General features: G+C 38.0%; 2 protein-coding genes across 2 annotated transcripts in view; one reads left to right on the forward strand and one right to left on the reverse strand.

Moving 5' to 3' along the window:
* The window catches only part of LOC127689387 (uncharacterized), a 488,686-nt gene that overhangs the window by 410,799 nt on the left and 64,002 nt on the right, over nucleotides 1-13,885 (forward strand). The window lies entirely within an intron of this gene.
* On the reverse strand, nucleotides 5,844-6,990 carry LOC127689499 (bcl-2-related protein A1-like). Its single transcript, XM_052189208.1, has 2 exons — nucleotides 6,970-6,990; nucleotides 5,844-6,209 (listed from the first exon to the last, which is right to left on the reverse strand). Exons 1-2 carry the CDS (start codon nucleotides 6,988-6,990, stop codon nucleotides 5,844-5,846), a joined length of 387 nt encoding a protein of 128 aa, XP_052045168.1.

A 13,885-nucleotide genomic window follows, 5' to 3' on the forward strand; every position in this document is an offset into this window, starting at 1 on the left:
TTTTTTCACTTCCATTATTTTCAAGCTGTTTTATGTTATGGACACACTTGGAAAAATGTTAATTAACCCCTTAGTGCACCTGAGGTCCATGCTGACTAATTCCTAACTCAAGTGGACTGTGCAACTTTTGGAGTCTAAATATACTCATATTTGCTAAATGGGAGTTAGGCAGTATTAGTATTAGTGTTAGTGTTAATGTTAGCATTTTTTTAGTAATAACAATAGTCCTAAAGTTGTACTGAGTGCTCATCTGTAGGAATTGCTCTGGCTCCTTTGTGTGTAAGGAAGATATGTGATCCTTATGCCAAGGCTAGTGGATAGGCTGCAATATGGCCCATTTTTACCAAGGAGGAAACAAAGTATAGAGAAGTTAGATATGTTGTTGCAGTCACATGGATGGAGCCCTGAGCCCTGAAATGAAGCCAGCTCTGTTGTACTTGGAGTTAGTGCTCTTCCTATCTCTGCTCTGCTTCTGTACCACATCTGGCTCTGAAATTCTCATAGCGTTTCCAGGCATAGTTCAAGTGTAATGAGAAGATAGGTTTCATGCTTTTTTTTGATCAGTTTGGGGCAGTTTCCTTTCAGAAAAGGAAAAAGAAAAAAAAAGTAAAATATCTATTTCCCCATCCTACTGGGCCACCTGACCATTGGCATAGACATGTGGCTGTGTGTTTTCTACCAGTTTGCCATGCCTGTGTCTACTGGCTCACTGTGTAGCACTGTTTGCCACCAGCAGAATAAGTCATTTCTCTTAGCTGTAATACAGAATTCAGATTGCTTTAAAATGAGCTCAAATACCTCTTCCCTTTTTCCCTTTTTTATTTTTTATTTTTTTAAATTAAAGTTTTACATGGAAAATATTTTAGATAAACATGTTAAAATTGACATTTTCATGGAAAATTAAAGAGTAAAGTGCTAGACATGTAAAACATTGCTAAATTAATTCAAATATTGAATAGAAACATTTTATGATAGAATTGAAGATTTACATGGAAAATATATCAGATGAAATTGTAGAAAAATGTAGAAAAGCATGTTAGAATTGAAGATTATCATGGAAAATTTTATATAGCTATAATAGTGGTAGTCATAAATGTATTCCTAATGCAAATCTTGGATTTTATCACAAATATTTTTAATTCCACCTTTAATTAATTTAGAAAGACTTTTATATCTACCATTTTATATGTAAAATTTTCTCTTAGCTGGAATACAGAACTGAGATTGCTTTAAAATGATCTTAAACACCTCTTCCCTTTTTCCCTTTTTTATTTTTTAAATTAAAGATTTACATGTAAGATATTTCAGATAAACACGTTAAAATTGACAATTTTCATGGAAAATTAAAGAGTAAAGTGGTAGACATGTGTCTTAGTCAGGGTTTCTATTCCTGCACAAACATCATGACCAAGAAGCAAGTTGGGGAGGAAAGGGTTTATTGAACTTACACTTCCACGTTGCAGTTCATCACTAAAGGAAGTCAGGACTGGAACTCAAGCAGGTCAGGAAGCAGGAGATGATGCAGAGGCCATGGAGGGATGTTTCTTACTGACTTGCTTCCCCTGGCTTGCTCATCCTGCTCTCTTATAGAACCCAAGAGTACGAGCCTGAAGGTGGTACCACCCACAAGGGGCCCTCCCCCACTTGATCACTAATTGAGAAAATGCCCCACAGCTGGAGCTCATGGAGGCATTTCCCCAACTGAAGCTCCTTTCTTAGTGATAACTCCAGCCTGTGTCAAGTTGACACACAAAACTAGCCAGTACAACATTAGCCAGTAAAACATTGCTAAATTAATTGAAATATGGAATAGAAATATTTTATGATAGAAGTGAGGATTTACATGGAAAATATATCAGATGTAATTGTAGAAAAATGTAGAAAAGCATGTTAGAATTGAAGATTATCATGGAAAATTTTATATAGCTATAATAGTGGTAGTCTTAAATGTATTCCTAATGCAAATCTTGGATTTTATCACAAATATTTTTAATTCCACCTTCAATTAATTTAGAAAAACTTTTTATATCTACCATTTTATATGTAAAAATTTCCATGAAATAGTCAATTATAATGTGTTTGTCTATATAGTTCTTGAATTTTACCAGAAATATTTTCCATGTAAATCTTATCTGAAAATGTTTATAATTCCACCTTCAATCAACTTAAAATTATCTTTATGCCTATCATTTTATCTGTATAATTTCCATGATGATCTTTAATTTTAACATGTTTTTCTGTTTATTTCTTCAATTTTATCAGAAATATTTTCCATGTAAAGCTACAAATTTATCAGAAAATGTTTACAATTCCACTTTCATACACCTCTTCTATCATGTTGGCAACATAAATTCCCAGTTGTAAAAGAAAAGATCTGAGAACCTGCATAGGAGATTCTTGAACAGTGCATGTGTGTGTGTGTTTGTGTGTGTGTGTGTGTGTGTGTGTGTGTGTGCACGCGCGCACGCACGTGAGAGAGAGAGAGAGAGATAGAGATATGTTCTTTCATACCTCTATTAGGTAGTGTTTTCCTACTATATATACGCTAATATCTCTGTGACTCCAAGATAATTCATACAATATGTTAGTAAGGAGTTAGATTTTAGAGTAACAAATAATCTGTGTCTTTCTCATGCTGGGCTAGACAATGGGAGCATAGTGTAAACCTATAGAGCTTGTGAGGCTCTTTGCCATAGGCTCATTTATGACCTCTGGGCTAGAAGACACTTGTCTTCACTTAAGGTGTACATAGTGCAGCAGAAGTTTTTCTGAGCCCCTCCCAGAGCCAACCAGAAGAAACATAGTATCTGAAATGTTTTAGCTAGACTCAAATCAGGCCAAGTTAGAAAGAAGAGTCTTTGAGAAGGTGGACTGACTTACAGTAAGACAGCACTAAGCAAGCAGACTTATAACAAAATAGAAATGGAACAGCCAGTGTTCAATACAGTTGATTGCATAGAACTTTTAAATACTTGTAATTAATGAAGACATAAACATTTTTAGAAGATAAGAAACAAACTAAAAATAATCTCACATATTAAAGTTTTCAGACTTCCTATAAGTTAATAAAGCCATTGAAAACTGGGTAAAAGATAGGAACATGCAGTTCTAAGAATTAGTCAATAAATATGAATATATGCTCAGCATGAAGAGAAGTTGTACTAGTAACCAAGGGGAAATGAATGAACACAAACTAACTAAGTGTATGTATTTAGTGTAACAAAGTGGAGGAATGTGATAGACTACTAGGACTCATGTTCACCTCCTTGCACCAGGGCAATGCTGGGCACTCTTACCATGTTTATGGCAGGTTTATAAATTAGTAGATCCACCATGGAAGAGAAAACTCCAGTCATTTCAAAGTGGATATACACCATCATTAAATAACTCTACAAGCAAATATCCACCCTAGAAAACATGCCTATACTGAGGGAAAGGCCTAAATAACTTAAATAAATATTCTCCAGCAGGAAGAGACAAGCTCTTCAATGGCATGTACATACAGCAAAACACATGAAGAACTCTTTTAATTTTTATTCATGGTGCTAGAGGTTGAATTAGAGATCTTGCTCACAGACTACAGGGACTCTACAATTGATGTACTTCCTCAGGCCAAAAAAAATGTCCTTTAAAATGTTATTTTAGTGCCCTGGGTTGACAAAAGCAGTTACAGCATAAATCTATGTATTATTTGAGTGGGGGAGATGAAAGGGTCCTTCATGTGCCCAGAAGTGGCTTTCTGCTGCCTTACTGTGTAGTTGAAGATTACCTTGAAGTTTTGGTCCTCTTATCTTCCTTTTTATGTTCCAGAATGGGCACTTCCATGTATAGACAAGATACCAATTTGTAAAATATTTCCCAGAAGGACTAACCATGAGGCTAAGGATACAGTACACTGATAGAACATATGCTCAGACCACGTTAGGCTCTAGATTTAATCCCTAGTGACAAAGGGCCATGAGGGAGTCTGGTTATCCACACATGAGAGTGTGCTAAGAAAACAGAAAAGCTTGGTGTGTAAGTAATGAATGTACAAAACCATACATATGGTTGACTATTACAACACAATAAAGTACATATGACAATATTTAATACCAGATCTTCTGTACTAGTTCTCAAATGTCATAAAAGACCCTAGAAGCAATACCAGAACAGGGAAGTGGGAAGGGGTGGATGGGGGAACAGGGAGAAGGAAGAAGGCTTATGGAACTTTCAGGGAGTGGGAAGCCAGAAAAGGGGAAATCATTTGAAATGTAAATAAAAAATATATCGAATAAAAAAATGAAAGAAATAGACCATAGAAAAAGGCAGGCACTTGGGGATCTGCACTGCTGATATTGAAGATATGGTTAAAAAAATAATGATGATATTCTCAAGCCCAGACCTCACAGCCTGAATTAAAGCTGGAGACACAAATGTACTCCAACTATAAAGTTGGGGGTGGGTTGGAGAGATGGCTCAGCAGTTAGGAACACACTCTTCCAGAGGTCCTGAGGTCAAATCCCAGCAACCACATGCTGGCTCACAACCATCTCTAACAGAACCTGATACCCTCTTCTGGTGTGTCTGAAGTCAGCTACAGTGTGCTCACATACATAAAATAAATGTATAAATCTTAATTTTAAACATTTATTTCCAGTAAGGTACACTGGAAATAACCCAGGGGATTTTTGTTTTGCTTAATTTTAATTAAGAGCATCTTAATTAATAAAGAGACTGAAGTCCTTTGAGTGTTATTTTGCTGTTTGTTTTAATCAGTAAGGAAACTTTTCATTCCTATTCTTCATTAGAGAAATTATATATATAGTATCTATGTATATATACATAGAAAAAAGTATATCTATATCTATTTATCTTCATAGATATAGATATATCTATAGATGGATAGATAGATAGATAAATAGATAGATAGATAGATAGATAGATAGATAGATAGATAGATAGGAAGATAGATATAGAATGGTTAAGTTTAAAAACTCAGGAAACAGCAGGTGTTGGCGAGGATGTGGAGAAAGAGGAACATTCCTTCACTGCTGGTGGGATTGTAAGATGGTACAACCACTATATACATCAGTTTGGTGGTTCCTAAGAAAACTGGACATGACACTTCTGGGGGACCCTACTATACCTCTCCTGGGCATATACCCAGAGGATTCCCCAGCATGCAATAAGGACACATGCTCCACTATGTTCATAGTAGCCTTATTTATAATAGCCAGAAGCTGGAAAGAACGCAGGTATCCCTCAAGTGAAGAATGGATACAGAAAATGTGGTATATATACACAATGGAGTACTATTCAGCAATTAAAAACAATGAATTCATGATTTTTTTTAGGCAAAGGAATGGAACAGGAAAATATCATCCTAAGCGAGGTAATGAAATCACAAAAGAATACACATGGAATACAATCATTGATAAGTGGACATTAATTAGCCCTGAGGCTCTGAATACTGAAGATACAATTAGCATATCAAATGACTCCCATGTAGAAGGAAGAAGAGGGCCCTAATCCTGGAAAGGCTTGACCCAGCATTGTAGGGGAGTACCAGGACAGGGAGGAGGAGAGATAGGAGAATGGATGAAGAGAAGAGGACTTACAGGACATATGGGGAGGGGGGAACTGGGAAAGGGGAAAGCTTTTGGATTGTAAACAAAGAATATAGAAAATAAAAAATATATATAATAAAAAAGAAATTCTATCTATCTATCTATGTATCTATGTATCTATGTATCTATGTATCTATCTATGTATCTATCTATCTATCTATCTATCTATCTATCTATCTAGAAAATGTCATTACACATTCCCTGCCTCCATTCTGTTGTATCCATGCTTCTTTGTTATTCATTATGAATTCTTCCACAAAACTGGAATCTTGTTTGTACACACCCACATCCCTGGCAATCTGCTCTTGTGGAAGTTTTTTTAAGGAGAACTCCTGCAAAGGCAAATATAGTTACAATTCTTCTGCAGTTAATGATGCCATCTTCAAATACTTTTTCCATCACTTGGCTGAATATTATTCTGGCAGTATCTATGGATTCCACATGAAAGTCATTCAAGAACGGCTTCTGCTTCTTTTCAACTTCTTTCTGAACGGAGAAGGCGACTCTTTGTAGAACTCTGGATGTCTCACTTGGAGCCGATTCAAAGGCAGGTGCCTGTAGGACATACTGAAGATTGTTCTCAGCCAGGAAGTGGATATACTATGAATTCATAGGCAGTCATCTCTGGCAGAGCTGCCTGGAGCTGTCCATGTAGAGGCAGAGGAGGCAAAGGCTGCAAAGATAGGGCCTGCCAGGGGAGGAGCCTCAATCATATCTGGAGGTTGCTGGAAATTCTGTTTGCATCATGTCACAGTGTCCTTCCTTCTTGTCACTTTTTGTGCATGGGCTGTCTGTGAAAGCCAAGGTTCACACTGTGAAGGAGAAAAATGTTTCAGAGCAACACACCATTTCCTGTTCCTCTTATGATTCAGTTTAAAAGTCAAAAATGAGAGGATGTGGAGAAACCAGATTCCCTGTAAGTAGGTGGGAACTAGAAGCTCATCAAAGTCACTCTGGCAGTAGTACACTTGAGAAGTGGTTATGCTAGGCTGAGAGGAAAAAAAGTTAGCTCCTTTCATCAATTTATAATTTCTGATAAAAAACAATACAGCTTTAAATCGAACTCAGTATATACTTCTTTTTAAGAATCCATTTATTTTTTCTTTGCATTTGCCTGAGTGTGTATATATGTATCACATGCATGAATACCCACAGAAGCTAAAAGAGAGTGTTGGATCCCCGAGAACATGAGTTACAGGCAACCTGGTGCAGGTGCTGGGATGGAACCTGGGATCCCCTGAATCAGCAGCACGTGTTCTTAATTCCCAAGTCACATCTCTAGTCCTTAAACCATCTTTGTATATCATGTATATTACCCTTTATCTGGTTAGAAATCATGGGAGAAATTAGTAGTACTAACCTTAGACTGACAGTGCCTCATCTCAGTTGTAGACAAATCCTTCTTCCTATTTATTGTGGCTTTGCCTGAACTTGGAAAAGGAAGCCATCTAGACTGACCTTAGAGGCTCAGGGTGAAGTTAACATAGATGACCTAAATACTGCTCCTGTTACTGTGTCTCCTGAGATGTAGGTGCTTCATGATGCTCCTCTTCATTCTGTTATGGGTAAATGATGATTTGGCTTCTCAGTGACCCCCTGACCCAGTGAGTACAGAACTTCCAGAGTGCACAGTTTGAAGTTAAGAGAAAATATATCATTTTGTTGAGCCTTGATAAGCAACTCTGAGAGCTAAGTGGAGATTGTGAAATCAGTGGTTAAGGCAACGTTGAAACTTTGATTTGGACGTTAAGTCTCCTCACCTAAGTATGTAGCAGGGAAAGCAGCTGCTAAATGCATGGAGATGAGGAGCTATGTTTGTCTGACAGCTTCAAGCTGATGCACCAGTGGTGGATAAGTAGAAATAATTCACATCCTTAGAAATATCAACTGTTTCTCCTTCCATTTTCGTCTTTCCATACATGCAACGACTTTGATTCTTTGCATCAGCATCTTATGAGTAATGGCAAACACAGAAGAGAAATCGATTTGCAACTTGTATTTATTTTATTTATATTTTAAAGAGTTTTATTTATTTATTTTGTACATAAGAGTACACCACCATTGCTCTCTTCAGACACACCAGAAGAGGGCACCAGACCCCATTACAGATGGTTCTGAGCTACCATGTAGTTGCTAGGAATTGAGCCCAGGACCGCTGGAAGAACAGTCGGTGATCATAACTGCTGAGCCATCTCTCCAGCCCCTACAACTTGTATTTATGAATGTTGCTATAAAGTTGAGAAGGGAGGGAGAGAGGCTGCTCAGAGTGCTAGGAAATAAAAACTTGTGGTAGGTGTGGAAACACACAAGAGTTATTGATCCAAAGCCAGATGACCTTAAACCTACCACCAAGTGCACTAGAGGCTACAGGCCCTACCATCTGTTTCCATTCAGTGACTGCAAGGCAGGACTGTGAAGCCATACTCCCATACAAGCCAATGTCCTCAGAAGGAAACTGGTTCTACAACTTTCAGCAACATGTAGATTCTATTAACCTGCTTCCTGAGCACTCTGTCTCCACTCTCCATGCTCTTCTTTCTTCCTCACAAGGGTCTGTCCTGAGTCACTCTCTTGCAGCCTCCCGAGAGAGAGAGAGAGAGAGAGAGAGAGAGAGAGAGAGAGAGAGGGAGGGAGATACCTATACCACCACCAACCAAAAAATCTTACAATTAGTTTTCAGTCCAGAAAAAACTATACTGATTTGCTGGATGAAATAATTAGAATAGGTCAGATACTTCCTGAACAAATTATGATGGTCCTAGACTGAGGCCATGCAACAGTTCTGAAGCTCTGAGTTGTGTCCACTGTGAATTAAGTGGGACAGGCTGATTGAGGAGAGAGAGGTGATGGAGGAAGGATTGCCAATGTTTCCATATTTTAGATGTCCTTTTGCCTAGGGTCTTGGATTTATTATAGCATGCCTGCCCGGGGTCAATCTCAGCAGCACAAATACAGAATGAAAACAACTGTGGCCTGACCAAGCCTTTCTTTGTAGTTATTTTGACCAGAGGTTTCTATTAAAGAAGCATGAAAGCCTAACCAATACTGAAGAACTGCTTGTGACTGCCATGAGAACAAGAATGATTTGTGCTGTCTCAATGATGAATTCAATTTCTTTGCTATCAATCTTTTATTAATGTGTAAATCCTTGTGGATTTCATTGCACTTGCAAAATGTACTCCTATGTTCAGTTATCTATGCTTATAGTAAGCCACCCTCTCAATACTCAAGGTTTAAAATTGTGTGTGTGTGTGTGTGTGTGTGTGTGTGTATTTCTCATGGCCCTGACATTTTTGTTTTTGTTTTGTTTTTTTATTCGATATATTTTTTATTTACATTTCAAATGATTTCCCCTTTCCTAGCCCACCCCACTCCCCGAAAGTCCCTTAAGCCCCCTTCTCTCCCCCTGTCCTCCCACCCACCCCTTCCCACTTGCCCGTTCAGGTTTTGCTGAATACTGCTTCACTGAGTCTTTCCAGAACAAGGGGCCACTCTTCCTTTCTTCTTGTACCTCATTTGATATGTAGATTATGTTTTGGGTATTCCAGGTTTCTAGGTTAATATCCACTTATTAGTGAGTGCATACCATGATTCACCTTTTGAGTCTGGGTTACCTCACTTAGTATGATGTTCTCTAGCTCCATCCATTTGCCTAAGAATTTCATGAATTCATTGTTTCTAATGGCTGAATAGTACTCCATTGTGTAGATATACCACATTTTTTTGCATCCACTCTTCTGTTGAGGGATACCTAGGTTCTTTCCAGCATCTGGCAATTATAAATAGGGCTCCTATGAACATAGTAGAGCATGTATCCTTATTACATGGTGGGGAATCCTCTGGGTATATGTCCAGGAGTGGTATAGCAGGATCTTCTGGAAGTGAGGTGCCCAGTTTTCAGAGGAACCGCCAGACTGATTTCCAGAGTGGTTATACCAATTTGCAACCCCACCAGCAGTGGAGGAGTGTTCCTCTTTCTCCACACCCTCTCCAACACCTGCTATCTCCTGAATTTTTAATCTTAGCCATTCTGACTGGTGTAAGGTGAAATCTCAGGGTTGTTTTGATTTGCATTTCCCTAATGACTAATGAAGTTGAGCATTTTTTAAGATGCTTCTCTACCATCCGAAGTTCTTCAGGTGAGAATTCTTTGTTTAACTCTGTACCCCATTTTTTAATAGGGTTGTTTGGTTTTCTGGAGTCTAACTTCTTGAGTTCTTTATATATATTGGATAATAGCCCTCTATCTGATGTAGGATTGGTGAAGATATTTTCCCAATTTGTTGGTTGCCGATTTGTCCTCTTGATGTTGTCCTTTGCCTTACAGAAACTTTGTAATTTTATGAGGTCCCATTTGTCAATTCTTGATCTTAGAGCATACGCTGTTGGTGTTCTGTTCAGAAACTTTCTCCCTGTACCGATGTCCTCAAGGGTCTTCCCCAGTTTCTTTTCTATTAGCTTCAAAGTGTCTGGCTTTATGTGGAGGTCCTTGATCCATTTGGATTTGAGCTTAGTACAAGGAGACAAGGATGGATCAATTTGCATTCTTCTGCAGGCTGACCTCCAGTTGAATCAGCACCATTTGTTGAAAAGGCTATCTTTTTTCCATTGGATGTTTTCAGCCTCTTTGTCGAGGATCAAGTGGCCATAGGTGTGTGGGTTCATTTCTGGATCTTCAATCCTGTTCCATTGATCCTCCTGCCTGTCACTGTACCAATACCATGCAGTTTTTAACACTATTGCTCTGTAGTATTGCTTGAGGTCAGGGATACTGATTCCCCCAGACTTTCTTTTGTTGCTGAGAATAGTTTTAGCTATCCTGGGTTTTTTGTTATCCCAGATGAATTTGATAATTGCTCTTTCTAACTCTGTGAAGAATTGAGTTGGGATTTTGATGGGTATTGCATTGAATCTGTAGATTACTTTTGGCAAAATGGCCATTTTAACTATATTGATTCTACCGATTCATGAGCATGGGAGATTTTCCCATTTTTTGAGGTCTTCTTCCATTTCCTTCTTCAGAGTCTTGAAGTTCTTGTCATACAGATCTTTCACATGTTTGGTAAGAGTCACCCCAAGATACTTTATACTCTTTGTGGCTATTGTGAAGGGGGTCATTTCCCTAATTTCTTTCTCAGCCTGCTTATCCTTTGAGTATAGGAAGGCCACTGATTTGCTTGAGTTGATTTTATAACCTGCCACTTTGCTGAAGTTGTTCATCAGCTGTAGGAGTTCTCTAGTGGAGTTTTTTGGGTCACTTAGGTAGACTATCATGTCATCTGCAAATAATGATAGTTTGACTTCTTCCTTTCCTATTTGTATCCCTTTGACCTCCTTATGTTGTCTAATTGCCCGAGCTAGTACCTCAAGTACAATATTGAAAAGATAAGGAGAAAGAGGGCAGCCCTGTCTAGTCCCTGATTTTAGTGGGATTGCTTCAAGTTTCTCTCCATTTAGTTTGATGCTGGCTACCGGTTTGCTGTATATTGCTTTTACTATGTTTAGGTATGGGCCTTGAATTCCTGTTCTTTCCAAGACTTTAAGCATGAAAGGATGCTGAATTTTGTCAAATGCTTTTTCAGCATCCAATGAAATGACCATGTGGTTTTTTCTTTGAGTTTGTTTATGTAGTGGATTGCATTGATGGATTTCCGAATATTGAACCAACCCTGCATTCCCGGGATAAAGCCTACTTGATCATGGTGGATGATCGTTTTGATGTGTTCTTGGATTCGGTGGGCAAGAATTTTATTGAGTATTTTTGCATCGATGTTCATAAGGGAAATTGGTCTGAAGTTCTCTTTCTTTGTTGGATCTTTGTGTGGCTTTGGTATCAGCGTAATTGTGGCTTCGTAGAAGGAATTGGGTAGTGTTCCTTCTGTTTCTATTTTGTGGAATAGTTTGAAGAGTATTGGTGTTAACTCTTCTTTGAAGGTCTGATAGAATTTTGCACTGAAACCATCTGGTCCTGTGCTTTTTTTGGTTGGAAGACTTTCTATGACTCCTTCTATTTCTTTAGGCATTATTGGACTGTTTAGATGGTCTAGTTGGTCCTGATTTAATTTTGGTATTTGGTATCTGTCAAGGAAATTGTCCATTTGCTCCAGATTCTCCAGTTGTGTTGAGTACAGGCTCTTGTAGTAGGATCTGATGATCTTTTGGATTTCCTCAGTTTCCGTTGTTATATCTCCCTTTTCATTTCTAAGTTTGTTAATTTGGATACTTTCTCTGTGCCCTTTGGTCAGTCTGGCTAAGGGTTTATCTATCTTGTTGATTTTCTCAAAGAACCAGCTCCTGGTTTTGTTGATTCTTTGTATGGTTCTCTTTGTTTCTACTTAATTGATTTCGGCCCTGAGTTTGATGATTTCCTGCCTTCTACTCCTCCAGGGTGAAATAGCTTCTTTTTGTTCCAGGGCTTTCAGTTGTGTCATTAAGCTGGTAATGTATGCTCTCTCCATTTTCTTTTTGGAGGCACTCAGGGCTATGAGTTTTCCTCTTAGCACTGCTTTTAATTGTGGCCCATAGATTTGGCTATGTTGTGTCTTCATTTTCATTATGTTCTAAAAAGTCTTTAATTTCTTTCTTTATTTCTTCCTTGACCAAGGTATCATTGAGTAGAATATTGTTCAATTTCCACGTGTATGTGGGTTTTCTGTTGTTTTTCTTGCTATTGAAGACCACTTTTACTCCATAGTGATCTGATAGGAGGCATGGGATTAGTTTGATCTTCTTATATTTGTTGAGGTCTGTCTTGTGACCAATTATATGGTCGACTTTGGAGAAGGTACCATGAGGTGCTGAGAAAAAGGTATATTCTTTTGCTTTAGGATAGAATGTTCTATATAAATCTGTTAAATCTAATTGGTCCAAAGCTTCAATTAGTTTCATTGTGTCCCTGTTTAGTTTCTGTTTTCCTGATCGGTCCATTGAGGAAAGTGCAGTGTTGAAGTCACCACAATTATTGTGTTAGGTGCAATGTGTGCTTTGAGCTTTAATAAAGTTTCTTTTACGAAAGAAGGTACCCTTGCATTTGGAGCATATTTGTTCAGGATTGAGAGTTCTTCTTGTATTTTTCCTTTGACCAGCAAGAAGTGTCCCTCAGAGTCTCTTTTGATGACTTTGGGTTGAAAGTCATTTTTATCTGATATTAAAATGGCTACTCCAGCTTGTTTCCTGAGACCATTTGCTTGTAAAATTGTCTTCCAGCCCATTACTCTAAGGTTGTGTTTGTCTTTGACCCTTAGGTGTGTTTCCTGTAAGCAGCATCCTGTCAGTTAGTCTATGTCTTTTTATTGGGGCATTGAGTCCATTGATGTTAAGAGATATTAAGGAATAATGATTGTTACTTCCTGTCATTTTTGATGTTATTTTTTAAATTTGATTGGTTAACTTCTTTTGGGTTTGATGAAAGGTTACTATCTTGCTTTTTCCAGGGTGAAGTTTCCCTCCTTGTATTGGTGTTGTCCTCCTATTATCCTTTGTAGGGCTGGGTTTGTGGATAGATATTGGGTAAACGTGGTTTTTTCATGGAATATCTTAGTTTCTCCATCTACAGTGATTGAGAGTTTTGCTGGATATAGTAGTTTTGGCTGGCATTTGTGTTCTCTTAGAGTCTGCATGAGATCAGCCCAGGATCTTCTAGCCTTCATAGTCTCAGGTGAAAAGTCTGCTGTGATTCTGATAGGTCTTCCTTTATATGTTACTTGGCCTTTTTCTCTTACTGCCTTTAATATTCTTTGTTTGTTTAGTACATTTGGTGTTTTGATTATTATGTGACGGGAAGTATTTCTGTTCTGGTCCAGTCTGTTTGGAGTTCTGTAGGCTTCTTGTATATTCATGGGCATCTCTCTCTTTAGGTTAGGGAAGTTTTCTTCCATAATTTTATTGAAGATATTTGCTGGCCCTTTAAGTTGTAAATCTTCACTCTCATCTATGCCTATAATCCTTAGGTTTGATTTTCTCATTGTATCCTGGATTTCCTGGATATTTTGAGTTACAAGCTTTTTGCTTTTTGCATTTTCTTTAACTGTTGAGTCCATGGTTTTTATGGTATCTTCAGCATCTGAGATTCTTTCTTCTATCTCTTGTATTCTGTTGTTGATATTTGCATCTATGTCCACTGATTTCTTCCCAAGGCTTTCTATCTCCAAAGTTGTCTCCCTTTGAGTTTTCTTAGTTGTTTCTACTTCTGATTTTAGATCCTGGATGGTTTTGCTTAGCTCCTTCACTTGCTTGTTTGTGCTTTCCTGTAATTCTTTAAGAGATTTTTGTGTTTC

This window comes from Apodemus sylvaticus, chromosome 7, assembly GCF_947179515.1.
Source record: "Apodemus sylvaticus chromosome 7, mApoSyl1.1, whole genome shotgun sequence".
Taxonomy (NCBI): Eukaryota; Metazoa; Chordata; class Mammalia; order Rodentia; family Muridae; genus Apodemus; species Apodemus sylvaticus.

What these genes read in the sequence shown, in the direction of transcription:
- LOC127689499 (XM_052189208.1), bottom strand. Translation starts at nt 6,990, where the DNA reads ATGAGGCACTGTCAGTCTAAG. An exon ending in TGAGGCACTGTCAGTCTAAG is followed by an intron (nt 6,210 to 6,969) that starts GTTAGTACTACT and finishes ATGAATTCATAG; the next exon opens with TATATCCACTTCCTGGCTGA.